Source organism: Callithrix jacchus, chromosome 9 (genome assembly GCF_049354715.1).
Source record: "Callithrix jacchus isolate 240 chromosome 9, calJac240_pri, whole genome shotgun sequence".
Lineage (NCBI taxonomy): Eukaryota > Metazoa > Chordata > Mammalia > Primates > Cebidae > Callithrix > Callithrix jacchus.
Window position 1 is genome coordinate 15,012,558 of NC_133510.1, and position 25,277 is coordinate 15,037,834.

Below are 25,277 nucleotides of genomic sequence, written 5' to 3' on the forward strand. Positions count from 1 at the left end.
AGACACAAAAGGTCACATGTTGTTTGATTCTGCATGCATGAAATGTCTAGAACAGGAAAATCCATAAAGAGAGAAAGTAGATTAGCAGTTGTTTAGGACTGTGAGGAGTGGGCAATGGGGGATGATATCAGGTATAGTATTTTGTTTGGGGTGATGAAAATACTTTGGAATTAGGTAGTGGCGATGATTGTACAACCTTTTGAAAATATACTAGTTTTTGGCCTTACTCCATTTGACTTGTATTTCTTATCACACATTTGATTTCCATGGTGCCTCTAAGTTCCTGTCTGTTAGTGTAGTTGAGAGTAGAGAGTCAAATCAAGTTTCTTGTTGACTTTTAATTCAAGGGTGAGTTTTAATTAAAATGATAGAATCACGTAGCAAATGTTGAACTTGAAATTTCTGTACCTTCCTTGTGTTAGGTAGCCCTTCCCTAAGCAATAGGAACATGGCATCTTTCTTTGGAGAACAGTTTAAGAATTGGTTAGGAAATGGCCTGAGTAGGCATTTTATGGTTCTTACATCTTGAATCCACTGAGCCAGCTGGTGAGGACCAGAGAAGCAACCTAATGCTCTCTGACCGCTATTGGTAGAGGAAAGCTGTATGTCTTGGCAGGGTTTAGGGGTATTGGAATTTATTGTAAAAACAGAAGCAAAAGCACAATGGACCTTTGAAAGCTGGGCTATGATGTATGTGCCAAAATCTTTATAAATGAAACCTCATTCTACATCTAGAGGTAGAAGTGGCTTCATTATGTCTTCTAAGAAGTAGCAGCACTGTCTGATTTCTTTTTAGATTATGCCCTTAGGTAAGTTTTATCTCAGTTTATGAAGCTGAACTATTTATTATACCAACAATGTGGGAAGTAAACCACAATTTTGGATAAGCTTCAGTTATTTGGAAAATTTTTCTCATGGAACTTTTGATTCAGAAATTGTTGTAATTCTGAAGGATTGAAAACAGAATCAGTATATAATTCTGTCTCTTCTGAAGGGTGATATTTTATCTATTTTCTATATCTTTTTCCTAGGTTGTGTATTCTTCTTGTGCCTGGGGATCTTTTATATGTTTCGCCCAAATATCTCCTTTGTGGCCCCTCTGCAAGAGAAGGTGGTCTTTGGATTATTTTTCTTAGGAGCCATTCTCTGCCTTTCTTTTTCATGGCTCTTCCACACAGTCTACTGCCACTCAGAGGGGGTCTCCCGGATCTTCTCTAAGTAAGTATCTCTAAAATCCATATTTTGGTCAATGATTTAGAGATAATGCATTAGGGAAGAACATTCAGCAGAGTTGGCAGAATTCTTAATACTATCTCATGGAAACTTAAAAAAAATTAAAGTGCAACTCAGTTTGCCTCTTAGCTGTTGTTGATCACTTATGTCATGAGGGATTAATTGGAACCTGTAGTGGCTAGTAATTTTTAAATTATTGCATTAAATGGATTTTTTTTTTTCTGTCATAGACTGGATTACTCTGGTATTGCTCTTTTGATTATGGGAAGTTTTGTTCCTTGGCTTTATTATTCTTTCTACTGTAATCCACAACCTTGCTTCATCTACTTGATTGTCATCTGTGTGCTGGGCATTGCAGCCATTATAGTCTCCCAGTGGGACATGTTTGCTACCCCTCAGTATCGGGGAGTAAGAGCAGGTAAGAGCATGCCGAGGTTCTACATTTGACATTCATTTATTCACTAGTCATTTATTAAAGTTCTCCCATTTGCCAAACATAATGCTGTGTATTTGTGATGCCAAGATGAATAAATCCTAGTTCCTGTTGTTGAGGGGTTTTTAATATAGTAGTAGTACTACTAAGTAGTGTTCATTAATTGTCTTACAACATTAAAGTTGAGGGGCTGTGGTGAGTATGAGGTGATGTAATTTGGGAGTGTTATTTACTTGAATTTATGACTAAACATCATCCAGAAAGTGGTAGTCTGTAACTTTTGTAAAGTAAACAATGATTTCTCTTATTCAACAGGAGTGTACTTTTTGTAGTGATTGATTCTTCTTTTGTTGTCATTTTCTGTGTTTTATATTTTTGTTTTATAATGGATAATACACTTAAGTAAGCCTTCACTTCCATACTGATAGTGTTTTGTTCAAGTGGGCACTATATCTCCCTGCTGGTACAGGGTTAAGGGGCTTTTTATATTTAGGATAATGGCTGTTTAGCTGGAGATCATAGAGAAAGCCACAAGCCCCTCGGTGCCTTGGCTGAGTCTTCTTGTAGGATATGGAGTTAGCAGAGATGTTTTTGTCTCCCATCGAACTGGGGACTCCTTGTAGCCAGGGGTGTGCCTTCAGTTTTCTATCTTCAGTGTCAAAACTCAGTGCCTACTGAGAATGAACAAGGAGTATTTTTCCTTTCATTTTTTAAAAAGACCTCAAAAACCATTTAGTATTAAGATCTAACTTCTGGATCATCTGCAAGTACCTGGAAAGTTAGATATGGAAGTAACTTCATGTCAGTGACTGTTACAATACTCTGCCCTCCTCCTTCTTGTGTTCATATGAGGAAATGAGCATTGGTCAGGGCCAGCTTTCAGCAGTACTAGAGTAGTACAGTGGTGTTAAACCTGCTTGAGCACATGAGATAAGAATGTCTGCTGAGTAGAACTGAGCATTCTGCTATTTATATACATCAGAAAAACCAAGTTCCTGAGCCTTTGACTTAGAGAATGATAGGCAGAAACCATTAGCAGCATTTGCTTAGCATGTAGAGGAAAAGAACAAGTGAAGGAACATCATGTTAATAATTCCTTAGAGGAGCAGAGGTAGGAAATTGTTTTTCTTTAGGTTTGCTTGGTTCTTATCTTTTGTGAGAGCAGCTTTACCATTTTCCTCTTCTCTTTTAGATGCCCATTTTATTTGTGAGTATGCATCCTGTATCTGTGCCTACATATATTGCTGTATATCAGCAGTTCAGTTTATTTGGTAGTGGCAAATAAATAGAGCAAGCAATAGGCTATTTATCTGTTGAGAAAGCTTATCACATGACAGCTTGTTTTGCAAGGGTCGTTGTTAACTGTGTCAAAATGTAGGAGTAGTTACTGGCTGAGGCCAGGAGTTCCTGTGTTGCTTTGGCAACACAGGTTTCAAAGCGGATTTGATCAGTGGACTTCAGTTTTTTTTTTTTTATCATGACATTGTCTATTACAGTCCTGAACAGGTGTATCTATACCTAAGTTCATGTATGTATAAAGTACACAATTTTTACAAAATAATATTTAATCCTCCACTTATGTTACAGTCTGATATTTTAAATTTTATTCTAGTTCATTTTAAAAAATGCTGGTTGAGACTCATTTAATTGATCTTAAAACTTAGGTCATATCCAGAAGTTTAAGAAACATTACTTTAGATGCTCTTGGATGCAGTTAGGCAGTAGGGCTGTGGCTGAGTGATTTGCCAGACTTCCAAACTTGCTTGCTATTTAGGGGCCTGGGAGCTTTCAGAAACATTTATCTCCCCCTCCTCCTCCTGTTAGGTCATTTGTTAAAGGCATTTAAAAATTTTTAAATACCCAGTTATAGGTCATAGATTTACATTAAATTTTTTTGTTTTTGTTTTTTTTTTTTTTTGAGATGGAGCCTTGCTCTGTAGCCCAGACTGGAGTGCAGTGGCATGATCTTGGCTCACTGCAACCTCTGCCTCCCAGGTTCAAGCAATTCTCTTGCCTCAGCCTCCTGAGTAGCTGGGATTACAGGCATGCACCCTCACACCAAGCTAATTTTTGTATTTTTAGTAGAGATGGAGTTTCACCATGTTGATCAGGCCAAACTCCTGACCTCAAGTGATCTGACTGCCTCGGCCTCCCAAAGTGCTAGGATTACAGGCGTGAGCCACTGTGCCAAGCTTTAGATTACTATTAAAAATAGGCGATACCAGGTGATATGATGATCATTCATTGCCTCTTCACAATGAATGGAGAGGAACATCTGTTGTTTCAAAGAGAAGATGAGATATGTAAAACTGCTTGTGTTGAAACCTGTGTCTGTAAAAGGACAGGCTAGGACAGTTTTAAATAAACTCTTGGAGGTGTCCTTTCCAAAAAATTTAGCAACATTAATTCAAATTCCTTGAAGACTGCTGACCTATTAAGCTAAGCCTCTCTCAGCAAGGCTCCTTGCTTTTTTTTGAGATGGAGTTTTGGTCTTGTTGTCCAAGCTGGAATACAGTAGTGTGATCTCAGCTCACTGCAACCTCCACCTCCCAGGTTCAAGTGATTCTCCTGCCCAGCCTCCCGAGTATCTGGGATTACAGGCATGTGCCACCATGCCTGGCTAATTTTTTGTATTTTTAGTAGAGTTGGGGTTTCACCATGTTAGGCCAGGCTGGTCTTGAACTCCTGACCTCAGATGATCCGTCCGCCTCGGTCTCCCAAATTGCTGGGATTATAGGTGTGAGCCACCACGTCCGGTTGGCTCCTTGCATTTGTAATCTTGAGAACATAGCTGTGTTGTCTTGTACAACATTGTTCCAGAGTTTGAAGAACCTTCTTTTTCCTTTAAAACTGGAAGCTAGTTTTGTATGCTACTTTGAAATATTCAGTTTACAGAGTTAATGGTACTGTGCTGTAGTATTGACTTGCTCTTTATTTCTCTTCTGCATTGCTTTACTCTCTCTTCTTGTGACTCCTAGGAGTGTTTCTGGGCCTAGGCCTGAGTGGAATCATTCCTACCTTGCACTATGTCATCTCCGAGGGGTTCCTCAAGGCTGCTACCATAGGGCAGATAGGCTGGTTGATGCTGATGGCCAGCCTCTACATCACAGGAGCTGCCCTGTATGCTGCCCGGATCCCTGAACGCTTCTTTCCTGGCAAATGTGACATCTGGGTAAGTATGTCAGGGGTGACTGAGTGTGTGTAGGTATGTGCTTGTGGGTTACTGGCACACTGCAGAGTGATGCAATAGAAAAAGTTTCAGAAACAAAATTAGGACAGTTGTATCTGGTCCTAACTCCCTATTTAGCTGTCTTTCTTGGACAATAAGAGCAATAGTAACTAACATTTAGTGAACACTTTCTTGATGCTTGGCATAGTACAGAGTGCTTTGCATGAATTACTTCATTTAATACATTAGCCCTGTGCATGGATTACCTCATTTAATACATTAACCCTATATGGTATGATAACTTACATTATGTCTTCATTTTACAAATCAGGAAACTAAGGCTTAGGGAGCTGATGCCACTTGTCCAAGCCATGTGGCTAGTAAGTGATAGAACTGGAATTTGAATTAGGCTAGTTTTAATATCAGAATCTGTGCTCCTTTTGACAATGGAAAGTCATTTTGCCATTCTTTGTCTCAGTTTCCTTATTTATGAAATGAGGATGATAGACCAGATTTTTACCAGAGTCCTTTTTAGGACCAGATTTCTACCAAGGTTTTTTTTGATACCAAAATTTAGTGATTTGTAATGAGAGACTGAGTGTATATATGTCTGGTAGAAGCAGAAGGATTGTGAAGAAGAGGGAAGTGGATTGAACTGTATTGTGGTTATTGGTAAGAGGGGAGGATAAAGAAGGGGGAAAAGAAAATATAAGGGACTGAGATAGTTGGGAAAACTTATAACTGAAGAGGGCCTGAAACATTTTCCACAGGACAAAATTGGAAATCTGTTTAATGTGAAATCTGACCTTTGGGATTCTGTTCATCAGATTATTGCTGATTATTATAGACTAAGCTGATCATCTCATCTCTTTAAGTTTAGTTTAGCTCTTTGTAAAATGAAGATGATCTTGAACTTAAGCAATCTTTTTAGCTTCAAATCAGGTAATTTTCTGATTGTATCATCATAATTTTGACATTGGTATGGAGGGATTTTGCCCTTTATCCCCTTTCTTTGGAGAAATTAATCCCTTTTGGTGTCCTAAGAAGCATCCTTTGGGATGTGACTTTTGATTTCTTCTAGTTTTTGCTTCTAAAATCAGTATCTTTCTCTTGATAAATACTGCTTTGCCACTGTACTTTTTTGAGATTATAATGAGAGAATAGTGTAATTTTTGAAGTACAATGAGCTGTTGATTACCCTTCTTAAGATGTGAAATAGTATTCAACAGAATATGTAAAACGAGAAATAATGTCACAGGCTTTAGACCAGCTTCTGACTTGAGAAGTAAAAGGGCCTGTTTGTATAGTCTTTTGGTACATTATGTTCATGAAATTTCAGAATCATAGCACTGAAGGAAATTCTAGGGACCATATGTTGTGACCTTCCACACTCGATCCTGGAAGCCTCTGGTTTTTCTGATAGAGAGCAATATGTAAATGACCATAGCTCTAGTCCTCTTGTGTGTGACAAAATGTCCATCAGCAGTGGGTAGGAAAAGGACTGTATGTGTAATCATAGCCCATGGCTAGGTGTCAAGGGATCCTTGGGACCTTTGTGGCCTGTTAGCAAGAGAGTCTGTATGTCATTTGCCACTGGTTCCAGGGTTAAGTATGTAGATTTTTATTTGTAGAGGTTAGTGGCACCACGTTGATTTCTTTGGGAACAACTGGCTTTCAGCTCAGCAGAATGTGATACACCTAATGGATATTCCAGGATCTGTGGACATCTTGAATTTGAGCTCTGTCGTATCCATTCCCTGCCTTCTGCTCAGCTTAAACCATGATTAAGCAATTCTAAGAATCTTTAGCAGTCTTAATAATGTATGGGTTTCTCTACCCCCTTCTCTCTTTTTCCCCCTCCAGTTTCACTCTCATCAGCTGTTTCATATCTTTGTGGTTGCTGGAGCTTTTGTTCACTTCCATGGTGTCTCAAACCTCCAGGAGTTTCGTTTCATGATCGGTGGGGGCTGCAGTGAAGAGGATGCACTGTGATACCTACCAGTAGCCAGGGACTGTGACCCTAAACCAGGTTCTGCAGCACTTGCAGGCCTCTCTGCTGGCTACTGATGCCAGTATCAGAGGAGCCCCAAAACTCTGACACCCTCGTGGGCTTTGTGACGGCCCAGGGGCTCTGTGTGGTACATGACTGAGAAGAGAAAAACAAAAATAAATCATACCTCAAAGGACAGAGTGCATCAGTTGGGAGAACAGGAGACACAGCCCAAATCCTGGCTTATTCTTGGGATCTACCAATTGTGGGCTCTGGAAGACCCTTGGCAAACTGGCTTCTGATCCATATCGTATTTATTTGTAGAAGATGGCGAAACAGTTTAGCTGGTGGTTCTTTCTTCTCCCTTTCTCTTTCCGTATAAAATAATACAAACCAATTTAGGTGAACATTTATATCCAATAAGGGGTGGGAGTGTGATTTTAAATTCTCTTTTGGGAGAACAAAGAAATTAATGTAAATAAGATTTCTAACTTACTGTTTAAATAAGACTTTATATAAATGTTTAAAACATAAGGGTAAGGGAGGGAGGGAGAATTTTTGTATAGAATGAAACATGCAGGTACCACACACTGTTGAATTTTGCACAAAAGTGACTGTAGGGGGATCAAGTGATAGCCCCAGAATGTACAGTGTCTTGGTGCACCAAGGTGCCTTCTAAAGGCTGACATACCTTGGACCCTAGTGAGGCAGAGTATAGCCCTAGCCCAGTGATCACATGACCACTGTTAAGCCTGAGAACCTTTGGAGGGCCTGGGGTAGAAGGGAGTGGTATGTGTTTTCTCGGTGGAGGCAGCACATGAATGGCTGCCAAGATGTGCTAGATAACAGCTCTAGTTAGGGTGTCATTGTCATTTGAGAGACTGACTTGTAGAGCTTTGCACTCTAACCAGCTGGTAAAGGGGTGCTGGAGACCAAGGAAGAGCTCCAGAAACATTAGCATGGCTGATCCGATTACTTCCTGGCATCCTGCTCACTTTTATGGTTAGTCTTACTAGAGGGATGTGACCGTTTTCCATATCCTTGCTGTGGAGCTCTGGAACACTCTCTGAATTCCCTCTATTAAAAATCACTGCCCTAACTACTCTTCCTCCTCGAGGGAATAGAAATACTTTATACTTCTTGGCATGGAGCCAGCCACAAATGAGATTCTGACGTGTCCAGGTTTCTCCTGAGCTCATCTACATAGATTGGGAGACCCTCCTTTGGATTTAGGAAAGAGGAGTTTTACCTCTGGTACACTGTCTTGGTAAGCCTGGATATGACAGACATCTTGGCTCTCCTTGAACAAGAAAGCCAGCAGAACTCTTTTAAAGCCAGGTGCAGTACCCATCGGAGTTGTCAGCACTCACTGACCCCCACTTTGCAGGGATAGTGTGGTATGGCATTTTGAAGACAATGGTATGTTACTGCCAGGGGGTAAGGTAAGCCGATGGCTCATGTCCCAGACCTACCTGATACGGTGTCAGAGAAAGTGGTGGGGTAAGGATCTGGTTCATGGAATTCTGATCTTAGCCCATAGGTGAACCCCCAAAATAGCACTTGAGTCTTAGGTTGCTGTCATCAAAGACTTGGGATGACTCCATTATATCCTAGGATTGTGGATATTAGAACTAAATGGTGAGGCCCTGAGCATGAGGACTGGCATCTTCAATAGGTGTTTGGGAATATGTGAAGGGTCTCCTATTTACTCAATAGAGTTTTCTCAGTTATTTTCCTCCCTTCCCCTTCCAATCTCCAGCAAAAGCTGGGATCCAGGAAGGAAGAATCTAGTGTAGAAGTTGAGAAGAACTTGAGTATTTTGGTTCTGGAGAGGGTCACTGCCCTGGGTGCTAGGTGGACCAAGTAAAAGACTCAGTGGATGAACTGGTGCAGTGCCTGACAGAATAAAAAACAGTGTTAATCCCTTTGAGAAACCATAGTCCAATAGGACAGTGGCCATCTGGACAGAAGCCCACTTAGTTTCATGGGAGCAACAGCACATATCAGAAGCCAGACTTGCTCTTCGGTCATGCACTTTGGGATACAGGGTATAGATGCAGCCCTGTCACAACACCAACAGAAGTAGCAGCCTCTGGGCACAGTCACCCACACCCCAAAGCTGGAAGAATCTGGTTCAACATAGCACAAACCTTTCGGAAAAATGAAATCAACATCACTGATGTGTAATCCAGTAAGATCTCCCTCTTTTGGGTGTGTATGTGGGCATGTTTGTGCCCATTTCTATGTGTGCGTCTACGTGCAACTCACTACCAACAGCCTCATGTGCACTTGTCCTGACAGTGCTTGCTGAGAACTCTCACCAGGTTGGCGCCTGAATGCCTTACTCTCAGCAGTCAGAGGCTTGCTTGCTCTGTGCAGATTTTTAATTTTCTTTTTTGGCCCTAGGCTGGTTGGGACCTCTACAGCTTCATTCTTTCACCATTGAATAGTGGCCTTTTTCAGTATTTTCCCTCTTCCCCTTTATAAATTGCTAAAGTCACAAAGCACATTTTTGGGGATCATAGAAGGCTGGGGTTCCAGAAGGGGATCTGTGTGATGGTTCCATTGATGTGGGATTTCCCTACTTGCTGTATTCTCAATTTCTAATAAAAAGAACCAAATGAAATATGAACTTCTGTTGTGTATTTTTTGTTGCCATTCAGCTTACCTCCCCTTAGCTTTTCGCACTTTTTTGAAGCTCTAATTTAGACACTGAGATATAAGAAACTTGGAAACGTCCCATTTGGGATGCACAAATCAAGTGCTTATGCCCAGCTCTTGTTTCCTAACTCAAGCTTTCATTGTGACTTGGACCAGGTTTAGAATGGAGGGGAGAGCAACTCTAAGGGACAGTTCTCAATTTATTATTGAAGTTTATAAAAATAGTCTCTGATTTAACACTTGATGCCAAAGGATGTGTTGGAGCAACTGCTGATGTCATGTGATCATAACCACAACCCTTTGAGCCAGTCAGGATTATTTTCACTCTCATTTTATAGATGGGGAAACTGAAGCTTAGGAAGTTTAAGAATGACTATAGTGCCAGCACTGTATTGTAGAAAAGAGTGAAGGGGAAATCCAAGAAGAAAACATTTCTTTCTGTACTTAAGTTTATTGTTCTGATTAAAAAGTCTCATGTATGTTGACTTAAAGGTTTTTGGGCTCATTAACCTAGTCCCTTCTATGTTAGAAGAGGATTTGGTTCAATTGGTCTTTGAAATAAAAGGAAATGCCAACTCTTTTGCCTTAGGTAAATTTAGTTTTTGGAAGGGAATTTTCAGTATTGGGACAATATGTTCACTCTGAATTCTCATTTTTGAGTAGAGATATAATTTTAGAGTGTCCCATACATTATCTAGGTATGGACACTGGATCATTTCCTGTTTTTGACAAACAATATTAGCTGAAGCTTACTAATAAACAACTTTGTCTTTTCCTAGTCTCTTACTAAAAGCTGTCTATATGGCTCCTGTTACTCAGGGGATGTTAACGTGGATGTTTGTAGAGGAAGGAGGTAAGGATAAGTTTAGATTCCGACTTTACAGAGTGCTAGGGCTCCAGTTGCCTAGAGAAGCCTCTGGGTAGTGTTACTTTAAAATCATCCCAGAAACAACATGCACTTCTTGAATATTCTGCATTAATTGTAGTGTTTCATTTTGTCCTTCCCTCAGAGGGCATGAACCATTTACTAGCCAGCGCTGTCCCCCAACACCCTATCTAATGTACAAATCTGTTCTGCCTTCATCTGTTTGACTTGGTGAAACAAGGCCAGCCTGGCTCATTCATGTAGTGCTGCTGCTGATGGCATGGATCAGGGAGGGGCAGGAAGGAAGCTGCTGGAGCATGCAGCCTCGCGTCACTGCTGTCCTATTGTCCCATGTCCCTGCCTTGCTACACTACCTGGAAATGAAAAGCGTAGCTTCAGATCTTGGTTGTGCCATTTGCCATGTAGTGTGGGCAAGTGGCTGTTTGCTTGTCTAGCCTTGGTGTTCCGTTAAAAAGAGGCCAGCGATACACCCTCTAGAGCCTTCGCTGAGATGCTGTTGCTCCTATAGATCATTTCCTCAAACTTCCCATAGTGATTGGGGTTTCTGCCAGACCCGTGCTCCAATTCCTTCCTTTTGTGGACTTCGTTTACTTTTCTGGCCTTACGATATGCTCACTTTCTTGCCCCCTTCCCCCAAACCAAAATTTCCCTGAGCATTATGAAATGGTTGAAGCATTTTCTCTGAAACCTCTTCTATTAAAATATACAACATTATTAGGGTAGATTTAGTAGGATTTGACAACATCTTTGAGTTCCTGGTTCTTCAAAGGTGTACAACACTAAGATTTCAATAATTCTTCACTCTATTAAATGACTCAGGTTCCAACCTCGTGTCTCTGAGCAGGTACTGGGCTTTACCGTGAGCCAGGCTGCCACCTGCTGTCCATTAGTGGTTCTGCTAAAAGAAAAGGAGGAATTGTTTTGACCTCCAAAGGCAAAACTTACGAGAATATTCTGTTCTCCAAGGTACAGAAAGTTTATCAGAAGTGGTTTTTCCTTGCAACGGTCTTGGATTCCCAGATCTTACAACCCCCTTGGCCATGCAGAGACGTGGGATTCACAGGAAGCCGAAAAAACAAGGCCAGAAGCTGCTCCAGCTTCCTAATCTTGCTTTTTTAAGAGTTGATAAATTTGCATGAAAGTGTTTCTCCTGTTTGGGTGGGGAAGATAAGCCTTCCAACTGGGTTGGTTATTGTCCTAGAGATACTGCTGGTGGGTCTCTGTGAGTTGGTAGTTGGGGTTAAATGCAGTTGGAGGAGTGCCGTAATGCTAAAGAATGAACAGCAGGTGGGGCGGCCACAGCTTTGTCAGGAAGTGGCAGGGCAAGGGTTAGGGTGTACTCATCCTGCTGTGTCACATAGTTGCCACACACAGAAATGGTGGCCCAGGGGCTGGGAAGAGCTCCTTGCTGCTTTCTTAACACCCCTGGGCCTATTGGACACCTTACTGTTCCTGGCATCTAAATTGTCATTTCTTTGTCCCCACCTCCATGAAACAAGGTAACGTAATGATAGCAGTTAGCATGTATTTATTTAGCATTTACTATATGCCAGGAAGTTTCAAGCATGTTACATGAATATGTCACATTCAGTCTTCACAATACTCCTCCAATAATTTCGAGGCAATTTTCAACTCTCCTGCAGTTTCTATAACATGGTACTAATGCTAGTACTCACTTTCAGGGAGCTGTTGTGAGGATGGAATGAGCTGAAACATGTTATTTGGTACCTGTAAACCTTAGTGTTCTAGCATTATCCTGCCACTTGAACTGGCTTCTCTGAGCTGCAATGTCTTCTGCTGTAAGGGGGCATTAATTCTGCCCTCAACGGGATTGTTGGAAGACACGACGACAAGAGTGACATTCTGTAATCTATAATGTGTGTTTTATACAGTTGGCCTACTCTAAAGGGAAGTTAGGGCTGTTTGCTGGTAGGAAACTTGAACAGCTTGTACTTTAAAGTGTGGAGGCTGAGGGTGATGGAGGAGCAGGAGGAAGGGCCCCCAAAGCCCCACATACTATCCAAGCTCATCACTGGGGTTGGTTAAACTGACAGATTTGAGGCCTCTCCCGAATTTCCCCATGATTTTGCCCTAAATGTTGTTCTCACTGTGGAGACTGTTGTCTCCCTGGATCCAGGTCTTGGGGTTTGGTGGGGGGAGGAAGCTGCAGGGCCTTGGGACCCTTGGGGAGATGTGTGTGCGCTGGGGGTGAGTTCCCAGATACAGCTTCCCTCCCAGTGGAGCTGCTTAGCAAATTGGAATGTTCCCACAAGTTCCAATCCTAAGGATTTCACCCCAGGGACAGAGTCAAGTGGATACTTTTGTAAATCAGTGGCCAGAAAAAGAGTACAACGACTGCTCTTTTTCACTATGCTACAGCTATTTTTGCTATCCCCTGAATGCACATCAGGTTCCATGCAGCAGTTGGATATCCCTACTGGCTTGTCATAGATGCAAACTTTCCTTTAAGTTAGGGCTTTGTAAAGAAGTTTTGGGAAGTTCTTCAATAACAACTTCCCAAAACATCAGATGCAGCCCTGTCGATATTTCCTAAAAGGATTTAATATCTTTCTCATTCTTTACCATTCCCTTACCCAACCTCCACCCTCCACCCCAACACAGTCAAAACTTTTTTGAGCAGCAGCTAGTAAAGTGAGCTGCCTTGCCTTCCACCTGGAGCCTCCTTTGGGGAATCTATGCTTTAGTTGGGGCATGTTCTTGCTTTAGCCTCATCTCTGCAATTGGCCTCATTCTGCTGCTTTTTCTCAGTACCCGGAAGTCCTTGGGTTCTACTGGAGACCACTCAGAAGCATCTGACCATTTTTTGGCTGGGTCTGGACTCTGGCATACAGGAGGAACTAAATTATTTTGTCTTGGTCCAAGCTGAGCTCAATCCTCTGGGCTTCCCCAGAGGATACAGAAAGGTTAGAAGGATGCTCCTTTTGAGACCTGGGTGGATGGTATTGGGCACCATTAAGCATCTTGCAGGTGGTGCCAGGTGATTGGTTTCATGTTCCATCCAGCATTCTCTGGAGGCAGAAGCCATCAGCCCAGGATTGAGAGGAGCATTAGTCTCGGGGTGACCCAACTGCAGTTAGTTGCATCCCATGTCAGTGCTGGCTCTTTGGGATGGTTCTGGAAGGATCACCTTGTCAAAACACAGGTCAGGCTGGGTGGTGTCACCTCAGGAGTTGGGGCAGTAGCCCCCAGGCACACACAGGCATCAGGAGTAGGGGCAGCGAGGCTGAGGTGTCTGAGGCACCACCGCAGTCCTGGGCGTTCTCCTGCGAACCCGAAGCAGAGGTGAGAGGGCAGCACTCAGAGGAGCCCCAAAAAGAGAGGGGCCTCCACCACTAATGGGGGCCAAAATCCTGGGGAAAGGGGAGTTTCAGAAAGCCAGGGAATCACTGCCACCTTTCTTAGGCCCCTACCTTTTGGGAGAAAAGCAGAGCCTGGCCCCTCAGCCTGGGAGTGGGGGATTAGCCTTTGCTTGCCCCCAGGCTTGGAGTGGCTGTAGGGTTATCCTCTCAGAATGGCTTCAGGAAAGCCCTCAACTCTGGGAGCATCTCTGATGGGGATTATTCAGGGCAACCCTGTCCAACAGACTGGACTGTGCATGAAGCACCCGGCTCAGGATCCATACCAGCCACTATGACTATTATCCACACGACAGTCTCCTCACATTTCTCAGATCATTCAGAGCTAAGTGTGGTGGGAATGCAGGCAAGATGGGAAAATGGCATTCTAATTCACCCAGGGCCCAAACCCTAGGAAGCATGGCTGTTTGTTAAAGCACCTTGGATCCCAGTTGACTTTGTATTTTAATGATATAGGGGCTCTGCTATGTTTTCACACCATCTCTTCAACAAATGTGAAAGGTTTTCCCTGTCCCACTCTCTGGACACCAGCTGGATGTCTCTCCTGTAGTTCAATTCAAGTCTGACACTATCGAGAGTTAGCATTATATCTCACAAGTTACAGGGCTCAGTCCCACAAGGTGGCCCTCACTTCACATACCAATCGAAAGCCCCTGGTCTCCTGTCCTGACAGACTGGCTGTAAGTCTAGGGTTCCCATGACCCCATTTCAGTCTGCATGATTTGTTAGTGTGGCTCACTGGACTCAGGAAGGTGCTTCCCCCACCATTCCCAGTTTATGATAAAGGACACAGCTCAGGCAGCAGAGCTGAAGAGACATACAGGCCAAGGCACAGGGTGCACAGAGCTCTCACACCCCTTCACCATCCGGGACACTCTCCAAACACCATTGTTCAGGGATTTTATGGAGGCTTCATTTCGGTAGGCATGATTGATTAAATCTTTGCCCATTGGTGATCAACTCAATCTCCAGCCCCCTTCCTTTCCCCGAAGCCAGGAGATTGGAGCCAAAAGTCCCAACCCTGTAGTCCTATGACTAGCACCATCCTGCCTAGGGCCCCCAGTCACCAGTCAGCTAATTAGGATACAAAGACACCCCTGTCATTCCAGGGGTCTTAAAGGCACCTGTGCAGGAACCAGGGACTAAGACCAAATACTGTAACAAAAGATGCACCTGTCACCCTACTCATTCAGGAAATAGCAAGGGTTTTAGGAGCTTGCCAGGAATCAGGACAAAGACCAAATATCTGTTTCTTATTCTAGCACAGCGTCACAGGGCATAAACACAAATGCTTCCCCCAAGAAGCACAGGCACAGGGGTGTTCCTTGGTATCCATATGTGCTCCTGGCTGCAGGGGCACAGGCCAAGGCACAGAGGGCTCGAGGGTGAAGATCCAGCCCACCCTCAACCCCTCTCAGCCCGAACCTCTGGATGGAAGGCATGGCAGGAGTCTGGCCGCCGGCGGACCTTCTGAGAGCGCATCCGGTCACATTTGACAGAGGCATTATGTGCAGAAGCCACTGTTAAGGTCAATATCTCAGGACCGGAGCCCATTCTGCAGACTGCACCAAGGTCTGAAAGAACCTGCCCTGGTGCCATCATTTGCTCTGCAAGTAGCTTCGAGGTCAGGAGGCAGCACTGGGGCCCAGGGAAGGATTAAAGAAGACAACGCCCTGAGGAGGACGGGCGGGTGGTGATGGAGGCTGGCCCTGCTGCTCAAAATCCAAGCCCCACCCCACACATCCCGGAGGATTGCAGGATATATTTGACTTCTGTCGCCTCCTGCACCACTGGTGGGAAGATGCTGCAGTCACAGGTGGGGTCTGTGACCAGGAGGAGAAGGTTACTCTTGGGAATCTGTTGCACCACAAATACCCTGCAGCAAAGAGAGGGAATCGAGGACGGCTCGGTGGCCACCAAGAGAAGGGCTTCTAGGGAAGGAACTTCTGGAGACTTTAGTGTGGAGTTGGAGTGACAGGGAAGCCCGGAACTATAAGGCAGGGTGGGTGAGGGGCGCTGTGGGAAGGGGCCTGGGCAACGGCTCAGTCCTGCTGACCTTCCCCACAAGCCTTTGCTGCTACATTCCCTTTTCTAGCAGATTGGAGAAGGTGAAGAAGTCCAAACTGGGCCGCTTTGTAGAGTGTAGAATAATTAATACATGCAGGGACAACAGGCGTCAATCAAGACCATCCTGAGCAAATGGGCGGGTGAGGCCGCGCTAGCTTTGGATGAGGGTGGTGGGGGCAGGCCTGGGCGAAGCGGCAGTGCTGGAGGTTGGCCACCAGGTGGCGCAGTGGTCCCGCGCTTGGCGAGGCCGCCTTGCGAGGGGTGGGGTGGAGCCCGCCCACCGCCTCCCAGCAGTCACAGCTGCCGCCTACCGAGCGCCTCCCCCAGGGTGGGTAGTCTACACACCCACGAGTGCACACCACAGCCACATCTACTCAACCTTCACAGCTCTCTGTGAGGCCGGTGTTGTGCCCATTTTGTAGATGAGGAAACGGAGGCTAGAGGAGGCGAAGTCACTCGCCCACGGTCAGGAGTGGGGAAGAGCAGAGCCAGTTTTTTGTTTTGGTTTGGTTTTTTGAGACGGAGTCTCGCCCTGTCTCCCAGGCTGGGGTGCAGTGGCGCGATCTCGGCTCACTGCAACCTCCACCTCCCGGGTTCAAGCGATTCTCTTGCCTCAGCCTCCCGAGTAGCTGGGATTACAGGCGCCTAATTTTTGTATTTTTAGTAGAGACGGGGTTTCGCCAACTGGGATTACAGGCGTGAGCCACAGCGCCCGGCCCAAAGCCAGTTTTAAGCTCAGGTCTGTATACTCTAAGCCCTGGCTTCTCTCCGACCTCTGCCTCTGTCCTCCGCCGAGCCTTTGCGCTAAGGGCACTGGGGACTCTAGTCCCAACCCTCAGCCCTGCGTATACCCCGGTGAAACCCCGCACAGCATGAGGCGCAGGGAGGGGCGATGGGAACCCCACGCCAGCGGCGCAGGTGCCGCGCTATTAAGTGACTTGCCGCGGACCTGGGGGTCTAGGGACCGTCTGGCGAGCCGCACATCTGGCTGAGACGACCCTGGGGGAAGCCGCTCCGTTCCCAGGGTGGGGGCCTTCTCGGGCTGGGGGTGCGGGGGACAGTCGGAGAGACCCTTCGTTCCGGCCTCCTTGCCTCCCCGGGGCTAGGGCGGGATGGAGCTGGCGGCTTCCACCCAGCAGGAGGCCTGACAGCGCTGCTGCCGGGGTTCCCAGCGGCCGAGGACCTCGCACACTTTCTCTTCTCACACCTCCCCTGCCTCCCGAGTTCTCCCCTGGCAGCTCAGCTGCAGGCGCTGGCACCGCCTAGGCCTAGCCTGTGCCTGTGCAGGGGCGAGGGAGACGCCTGGGGTCCCCTGCGGCCTCTGTGGGGTGGGCTCGCCACACAGGGTCTGGCCTCGGGACGCCTCTCCCCACCCGCCTAAGGCAGCACACCCGACTGTCCGGGTCCCCAGCCGTCCTGCCCGCCTCAGACCTCCCGCCTCCTGCAGATGGTGGGGGAAGACCCTGGAATTGTGGCCCTGTACTTAGAGGCGGCCCCTCCTCCCGGGGTTCCAGGCCCCGCCTATACTTGGCCGGGCAGCGGCGCCCCGGGCTCTCACTTCTGGCAGGCCCCGCACTCGATGATCCCGTTGGCCTCCCGGATGGCCGGCTGGTACACGAACACGGGGTACTCCGTGTCGCAGGGCTGCAGCTGGTCCTGCTTCTTCTGTTTGTGTGCTGCGGGCAGGGCAGACCGAGAAAGGGCGTCACACCAATGAAGGGGCCTTGGAGGGCCTGCCCTGGGGTGACCTCACCCAGCACTCCCAGCAACAGGTAGTGTTCACCTCAGGCCATCTGCAGATGGCCACTCCTCAGGCAGGTCTCAGGGTACGTGTGGGAGGAGTGGGTGGGGGGGGAAGAGGGGAAGGCACACGGAGTCTCTGAAGAGAGTGGCTTCACACGGGGAGGGCCCGTGGAGGGACCCCAGCCTCACTGTGAGCTGGGGCAGTGCACCATCTTCAGGGCTCCTTCCAGCACCCAGATCCCCGAAGGAGGGTCTAAGGGGGGGAGCAGAGGCTGTAGGGGCACCAAGGAGTGGCTTGGGGGGACTTAGGCCCACTGCCCCTCCCTTCACTGTGGACAGACCCAATGCAGCTCCTGGGCGATCCTGCCAGGCCCACACTCCACCCATCAAGCCTGAGTGCCCAGGGTGAGGGGCAGCCGGGCAGGTGGGCTCCAGGCCTGGGGCTGCTGAAGCCTAGAAGGCACAGCCTCGGGCACAGGGCTCCTTGGGGGATGTGTGATTTGCCCTAGCTCACTGGGACAGGGACAGAGGACTCAACCAAAGGCTCTGGGGGACCTAGGTTTGTTTCCGCCGGGCGCCCCCACACAGTGGGGCAGAGCAAGGCCGAGCACAGGCAGGGACTGTGCCCAAGGCTCCTACTTCTCCCAAGGCTCTCTGCATGACCTTTCTGTTCTCAGGGCCTGGCTGTGGCAGGGAGAGGGCTGGCAATGTGACCCCCAAGGGATAGGCTTATAGGCGGGGGCAGGTGTGAGGTAACTTCCCAGGCGGAAGTTACACGGAGTCCTACAGGACAGCATGGGTCTCCTCTCCAGCCAGAGCTCAAAACCCAGAGAGGTCACCAGCCGGCATGCAAAAAACCCTCACTGAGAGGAGCAAGCCCACGGCAGCCAGGGTTGTGGGTTTTGTCTCCAGGGCTGGGTACAAAAGCCTGCCTGACAAAAGCAGGGTGGAATGGTGTCCCCAGGGTCACACAGTAGAAAGGGGTCACAGCTCCTACACCCTGGCCTGGGACTCCAAGTCCAGTGCTGTTTCACTGAGGACACTGACACCTGGGCAGGGCAGGACAGGCCTCCTAGGCCAGGGGGAGGAGCTCCAGGGGACAGCTGCCCCAGAGAGGAGAAATTCTGAGCAGGCAGATTGAGGGGGATCATCCTCAGCTTTTGCAAGATGCAGCTGCTGACGGAGAGAGACAGAGGGGGCAGTGTCCCCCCCCAGGGTGGAGCCCTGTATTCCTGTGCAGGGGGGCAGGGACCTGCTTCTAAGTGACACAGCATTCCTGGTTCCTTCACTGACACCTACGGACTGCGAACGCTCGGAGCAGCCCTGCTGATCTGGGTGTGAGTCCCGAAGGACTCTGGAGACACAGCTGGAAATTCTCTGAGCCCAGGGGCAGAGGATGCCCCAGGCCAAGGCCAGCAGGAGAGAATGAAGAGCAAGCCAGAGAGGGACCACAGTGGAGATGAAGAGATGGGACAAGTTGGGGACAGCCCAGGTGGTGGGAGATTCTGGAACCCCATGGCAAAGGTTCTATGAACACAAAGGAGCTGAGCAGAGCCCGCTGAGGCAAGATGGCCTCCTGTGGTCATGGAGCACCCAGGCGCCCAGGGAATGAATGCTTTGAAAGACCAAGCTCATCGCCACCCTGCGCGTGTGGCCAGAGCCACCAGTCTTTTTGTTGGGGTTTCTCATGGTCACTGCCTCTGGGGACTGTGTCCTCAGACACAGGGTCCCGGAGGGGAATCATCCTGAGAACTTCCTGGGGCCCTTGAAACCTGGAGTCCCGCTGAGGGCTGGTGACACCTGGGCTGGGGGCGCCACTCTTTGCTTCTCCAAGGGGTGGTCTGGCGGCTGCTCACTCATACTGGCTCATGGCTGCCCGGCCCTACCACCCTTCCTATTGGAATCTTACATGTTCTTACCCAAAGGGAGGCTGGAGTTTCTAATTTTCCCTGGTGCCTGACTCTCCTCATGTGGGATGAGATCTGGGCTAGACTCCCCAGTCCCCCAACCCCCAGGAAAGGTGCTTTAAACCGGGAGAGCTCAGCCCTGCTTGGGGTCCATTCCTGGGACAGGTCATGGAGGGCAGGTTCTTTGTGGCTCCTGCTGCATCCCCAACCCTCCACCAGCAGGGGTCGCCTCTGAGGGGCTACTTACAGTGATGGAAGACACTTTTGGCTAGCCGGGATGTGAGCCCAGCACAGGGTGGACATGGCACAGGAGAAGCATGGTGGCACATGAGGGCAGGATGTCATGGGGTGGCGATGATGGCACATGGAGTGGCGGTGTCCCAAGATGATGTCACACACAGAACCAGGAGTGAGAGAGGTGATGAGAGAAGGCCACGCAGGATGAGATGTGAACAACGATGCCTCAGGGTTGCCTATCCCCACCATCACCCACCCCATGGGGAGAGACCAAAATGCCACTGCTCTTCAGCATTTGGCCCTGCAGCTCCGTTCACTCACCCTCGGCCCCTCTGTCGTACCAGGAGCCCCAGACGCTCCACTCCAGCAGGAACCTATCAGACACAGGACTGAATCTTGGAAACCCTGGAGTCCTCTTGGGTCCCCAAGGGGCTGGAGTATCCCTGACAGCCCCTAGCCCATTCCTTTTTTTCCAAGACACCCTCTTCCCTGCTTGAGGGCTCTGGGGTTAGCAGTGAGGTCCCTCCCAGGGGCAGCCTGCAGGGAGGAGGTGACGTTCAGGGACCGTGCCCTCCTTCCCTGGGGTCCGGGAGCAAGGGGTTGTCCTGGAGACCTTGCAGCCCCTGCTCAAGGACACCCTTCTAAGCCACCCTCACATGCAGCCCTCTGCCAGTCCCATGTCCACCCCACTCACAGCACCAGCTCCTGCAGCAGCCATCTGGTCGCCATCAAGAAGGCAGAAATTGGCTGGGAAGGAGAGAGTGCACAGCGCTCACACCTAGGTCCAAGGGTGAGGGTGTCCCCCACCCCAGCACCACCCTCAGAGAGACCAGAGGGCTGCCCCGCCACTGGGAGGGGGTGTGGCAGGGCACAGGCCCACAACCCAGCACCCTGCATCCCCCTACCTCCCATCTGCCCTGCAGAGCTGAGCTAGCAGGGAAATGCCTACTGCAGGTCAGACATCTCGGGTGGGGTTGGACATGCCCCTCAGGAGACGAGTCTAGCCCTCATTCTGGTGAGGCACTGCTGAGGACCCCTGGTGGTCTAGCGGCAGCATCAGGGGCTGAGGCTGGGGCAGGCTGCTCTCCCTGTCTCCACCAGAGACCCTGTTAAGTCACAGCTGCCAGAGCAGTCCCTTTGAAGCCCCAAAGCTAGACCCACAGGCCTGCCTGGGAGCGGGACAGAGCAGTGGCTCTGAGCAGAAGGTGGAGATGGTCAAGGTGGGGCCCTGGAGCTAGATGCCCAAGGTGAGTGAGAGCAAGGACCAGTGACCTCATTCCAGGACAGGGCAGAGGACTGGCTGGCTGGCAGAGGGAAGGGCTGGGTGACACTCACGCTGACCAGGGGCTGCGCTGCGCTGTGGTGGTGACTCGAGGGTTTGCACATGGCCTGGTAGTCATACATGGTCACTCTGAAAATCAGACACAGGCTGTGGTGAGTTCAAAGCCACCCCCATACCCTGCCCCTGCCTCAGGAGGCTTTACTAGCAGAGCATCCATTCACTGCAATTCCTGAGGGCGCCTGAGCTAGGACAGCAGATCAGAAGACAGCTCATGCTGAAAATTACATTTCTGTGCTTGGAATGGTTTAAAGACAATGAAGAGCAAATGGCTTGCCCTTCAAGCTGGACAGTGTTCCCCTCAAGGGTCTGAGCTGTGAGGTCCCTCCCAGGGATGCCCACATCACCTAATGCCCTCCCCACATCACGTGGACGCCCTGGCTCCATAAAGGTTGCTTTTGGGGCACCCACTATGCATTTTGGACATCAGGATCCCAAGATCCGCCTGGACCACTTAGGGTCATCTGTCGGCTTACTGTTGTCTATTTGGACTGGGGAAGAGTGTGCCCCACTTACTGGCTGAACACCCCCATGCTGAGCAGCTGGGTCATGACAGCACCATCCACCTCCCCCAGAAATCTTCCCATCTGTGAGGGAGGGAGAGCAGAGAGAGAGAGGGAAAGAGGCAGAGCAGGATGAAGCCTTCTGAGTCCAGCACTACTATCAGCTCGGGTCGAGGCTTTTGGTGCCAGCTGGGCTTTCCCTCTAGATGCCTCTCAGCATAATCCAGCTGAACCTTCCACCCATGCCCTCTCCAATCCTGGCTCCTTACCCCCTCCAGCCTGGTGCTTTCTAAACCGGAAGCAGTTATCTGCCAGCTGGCTATGAGACCAACCTACAGGTTACAATATGATTTTTTAAAAATGGTATAGAATTCCTTGGAACAATTCTGTATGAATCACTTGCAGCAAGGTTGAAGAATGTTTTGTGAAACTGGATTTGTTGTATATGCTCTGTGTGTGTGTGTGTTGGGTCAGATATAAAACATGTTTCTGCAGGTCAAGGTCAAAAGCAGCAGTGCCTATCTCATGCACACCTGGTATCTGCATCCTCCCAGTGTGAGAGGGCTGCTGTTGCTTTTGATGTCCCTCCGTCACCTCTCATAATCAGTGTGCCCTGTGGATCGGTCATTTGTCCCCTCCATGACAACAGCCTAACTGGATCACTCACCCTCTCTCCATTGCCCACCTGGCCTCCTAACTGACCTCTCCCCTCATCCCTGTGGCACTGCCAGAGTCATATTCCTCAAATGCATCATGGATGGGTCACTCTTGTCTTCATTAAAAAAAAATAAGATAGGACCCTCCCTCCTGTCCCCGGCCACCCTTTCATTGCCCATCAGCCAGTGTTTTGTGGCTCCTGTGCCCTGTGCCAGGCATTGGCCCCCTAGCTGGCTGAGGAAGGCCTCAGGTCCTCTGCTCTTCCACTGCTCATGGCCTCTGTACTTGCCCTAGCCTCTTGACTCTGCTGTTTCTCAGCCTGGCAGGGTGGCAGAGCTTGGGCTTGGTGTTGGATTTTGACTTGAATGTAAGCTGTCTTAAAGATTGGGGATAGCGTGTGCCCTTTAAGATGTGTCTCCCAGTAAATACTTGAAAAATGGCAGCCATCGTTATGAGGAAAGGTCTGGGCTCTGGCTTGGCTGTTCTCCCTACCCTGATTACCTTTCTCTGCCCTCAAGCCAAGGAACGTTTTTCTTCACCATCCCTGGGAAGTCTTTCAATTCTAACTTTTCCAGCTAAAATGAGGCCCTGCGCTGCACACTGACAGCCTGTGGCCTACACGCCACAGTCCTCGTCTCACTCTGCCTGATAAGATACTTGGTTGAAAACTGTATGAGGACAGGACCATGTCTTACTCATCTCTGAATTCCCTAAAGTGTCTTGGTACCTGGACATAGTCAGTGTGGAACTTTGGCAGGGAAGGGAGGTGGGTGCTGAGCTGATGGCCATGTCAGGTTCTTCATGGAGAGCTTTCTAGCTGCCCGGGCTCAAAATGAATGACATGTATGAAAACTACCAATAAAAAGAAATGCAAGGCTGGCACAGAAGCTCAGGCACATGGACCTGGACAACCTCAAGGAAAGCCAGGCACTGTCTGGGTGTCCACCTGGGGCCTGCCCTGGCAGCCAAGTAGACGCCAGCAAGCCTTCTAAAGGGAACGAGAGTTATTCCAGACAAAGGCTAGTTAGAACGCATGACTCTTGACACCCAATGAACAATCAGAGAAGTTCTCTTCCAAATAAGAGGTGATGGTCCCATTTCAGGACAATAACCCCAGGACCATGCCCATGGTTCATAATTCTGTGACTTATAATCAGCCAATATGGAGCCACAGGTCTCCAAATGCGCCCACATGAGGAATCTGGGATGAAGTCAGAATATTACTTTCCAAATTGGAATTAAGTAACAAAATATAGTCCTTACATCCTACAGTATTTCCTGTATAAGTGGAAATAGCTGACTTATAAAATTAAAATGTAAGGATGCAACCCACTAAAAATGCATGGCAAACTGTAATCTAAAAACAGACAGGTCGATTACAAAACTAAATAGGAGGGAAACAGGTGTAGACAAAGGTACTCAGACTTGCCTACACTCTGCTAGTTCCTCACCCGGAATGCTCTGACCACCAAAAACTATTTCATTACACCTTTTATTCACATGGCACTCACCAGGTGAGTCTGATGCAAAAATGAATGAAATGGACACGAATCAAGAGCTTCAGACTAGTTTGCATGGACAGACCTCAGACAAGACCAGCTGATAACCAGCACCTCTGACAGTGGTGGAAAGGAGTGGGAGCCCAAAGTCCTGGCAGGCTGCATGGAAGAAGGCAGTGAACACAGCAGAGGGACAGCAGGGAGGGTCAAGGGCATTCCAGGAACAGCACAGCACATGAGAATGTGAAAGGCATTGAAGCCCTGCCTGTTCTTCAAGGTGCAGCCCTAAAGCTCTCGCTGTTCTTCAAGGTGCAGCCCTAAAGCTCTCGCTGTTCTTCAAGGTGCAGCCCTAAAGCTCTCCCTGCTGCCTCCAGCTAGAGTGATCCCTCTCAGCTGGGGCTCGCTTTTGGCTATTTTCGTTACTGTGTGAGTGTGTTTGTTTCCTCTGTCACTCCATCACCTGACAGCAAAATTCTAGAGGACAGAAGTTCATTTCTGTCCCACAGCACCACACCATGTCCCGTTCACAGTTATTATTCCATGCATATGTGCTGAAGGAATGGGTGAGGGAATGAATGACCTGAGTCTTCTGCTCCCTGAGAAAGTGCAGCAGCGTGGAGACAAGGCTTCTGACAAGGTTGGTTTAATTCTTACAAGCCTGTCCCATTCTGCCTCCTAATTCCAGGCTTATTCACCAACTATCCTGTTGTTTAGACACTTGATTCTAAGAGAGATCCCTAAGAGCAAGCATGTGTATCCTGGACACTAGAAAAATGTATCCCCCTTCGTAAATAAATAACTTGATTTTTTCTAGGATTTGTCACTCTGACAGAAAATATCCATTCTCTCTGTCTTCTTTAGTTAGGCAGCCTGACTTTAATTATGGCAGCCATGTTCTCGGGGAAAAGACTACATTTCCCAGTAGGCCCTGCGGCAAGGGGTGGCCAATGGAATGTGAGCAGAGCCGCCGGGAGGGACTTCCGGCAAGCGGCCCCAAGACCTGCCTGCTGCCGTTCTTGCCATTGTGCTCTGGACAGGAGCCCCTCCAGCTGTGCTGAGACGTTGCGGATAGGCCCTGGCCGGGCCCAGGCTGCCTCCATCCATTCTTTAATGAGAGAATACACCTTTAGTTGTTTAAGCCACTGTAGTGGAGACTCTTCTGGCAGCAGAACACAATTCCTGGCTGATAGTTTCTTTTGAACTTTGTCACAGCAAATCCCCGGCTCAAATCGAGTCCCTGAACCTGCAAAGTCAAGGTCCAAACGTCGACGTGGGATGCCTTGTGGATTTAGGAGCCCCAGACCGCCCGTGGAGTGGCAGCGAAAGCACAATACGATGCAGGGGACTGACCTCTCGGGTCCCCTTTTCACGGGGACAATTCACAAATAAACAGTGGCCCATGGGCCACCTGAACTCTGGGGCTGGGTCGGAAGGGTCGAGAAACTCCCTGCCCGGTATTTGAGTCTGCAGGGAGGCTGTGGGGAGGCAGGGAGCCTTCCCTGGGTATGAGCATCACCCAGGAGCCTGCAGGGGAAGCAGATGGGGAGCATGTGATGAGAGGTTGGGCAGTCCCTCC

General features: G+C 48.4%; 2 protein-coding genes across 10 annotated transcripts in view; one reads left to right on the forward strand and one right to left on the reverse strand.

Moving 5' to 3' along the window:
- ADIPOR2 (adiponectin receptor 2) overlaps nt 1-9,451 on the forward strand; it is a 90,884-nt gene extending 81,433 nt beyond the window's left edge. For all 7 annotated transcript variants that reach the window (XM_078338435.1, XM_054239185.2, XM_078338436.1 and 4 more), the window contains 4 exons: nt 1,032-1,218; nt 1,464-1,651; nt 4,645-4,838; nt 6,699-9,451. In XM_078338435.1, coding sequence (XP_078194561.1) covers nt 1,032-1,218; nt 1,464-1,651; nt 4,645-4,838; nt 6,699-6,827 — 698 coding nt within the window. In that variant the 3' untranslated portion in view covers nt 6,828-9,451. The remainder of the gene's footprint in view (nt 1-1,031; nt 1,219-1,463; nt 1,652-4,644; nt 4,839-6,698) is intronic.
- Nucleotides 9,452-11,883: 2,432 nt separating this feature from the next.
- CACNA2D4 (calcium voltage-gated channel auxiliary subunit alpha2delta 4) overlaps nt 11,884-25,277 on the reverse strand; it is a 128,118-nt gene continuing 114,724 nt past the window's right edge. For 2 of the 3 annotated variants that reach the window (XM_054239178.2, XM_054239177.2), the window contains 9 exons: nt 21,559-21,629; nt 21,039-21,114; nt 20,398-20,450; nt 20,025-20,077; nt 19,714-19,734; nt 17,375-17,492; nt 15,510-15,625; nt 15,175-15,254; nt 11,884-13,656 (listed from right to left, as the gene is read on the reverse strand). In XM_054239178.2, coding sequence (XP_054095153.2) covers nt 13,552-13,656; nt 15,175-15,254; nt 15,510-15,625; nt 17,375-17,492; nt 19,714-19,734; nt 20,025-20,077; nt 20,398-20,450; nt 21,039-21,114; nt 21,559-21,629 — 693 coding nt within the window. In that variant the 3' untranslated portion in view covers nt 11,884-13,551. The remainder of the gene's footprint in view (nt 13,657-15,174; nt 15,255-15,509; nt 15,626-17,374; nt 17,493-19,713; nt 19,735-20,024; nt 20,078-20,397; nt 20,451-21,038; nt 21,115-21,558; nt 21,630-25,277) is intronic. The other variant, XM_078338418.1, reaches the window with a different exon arrangement.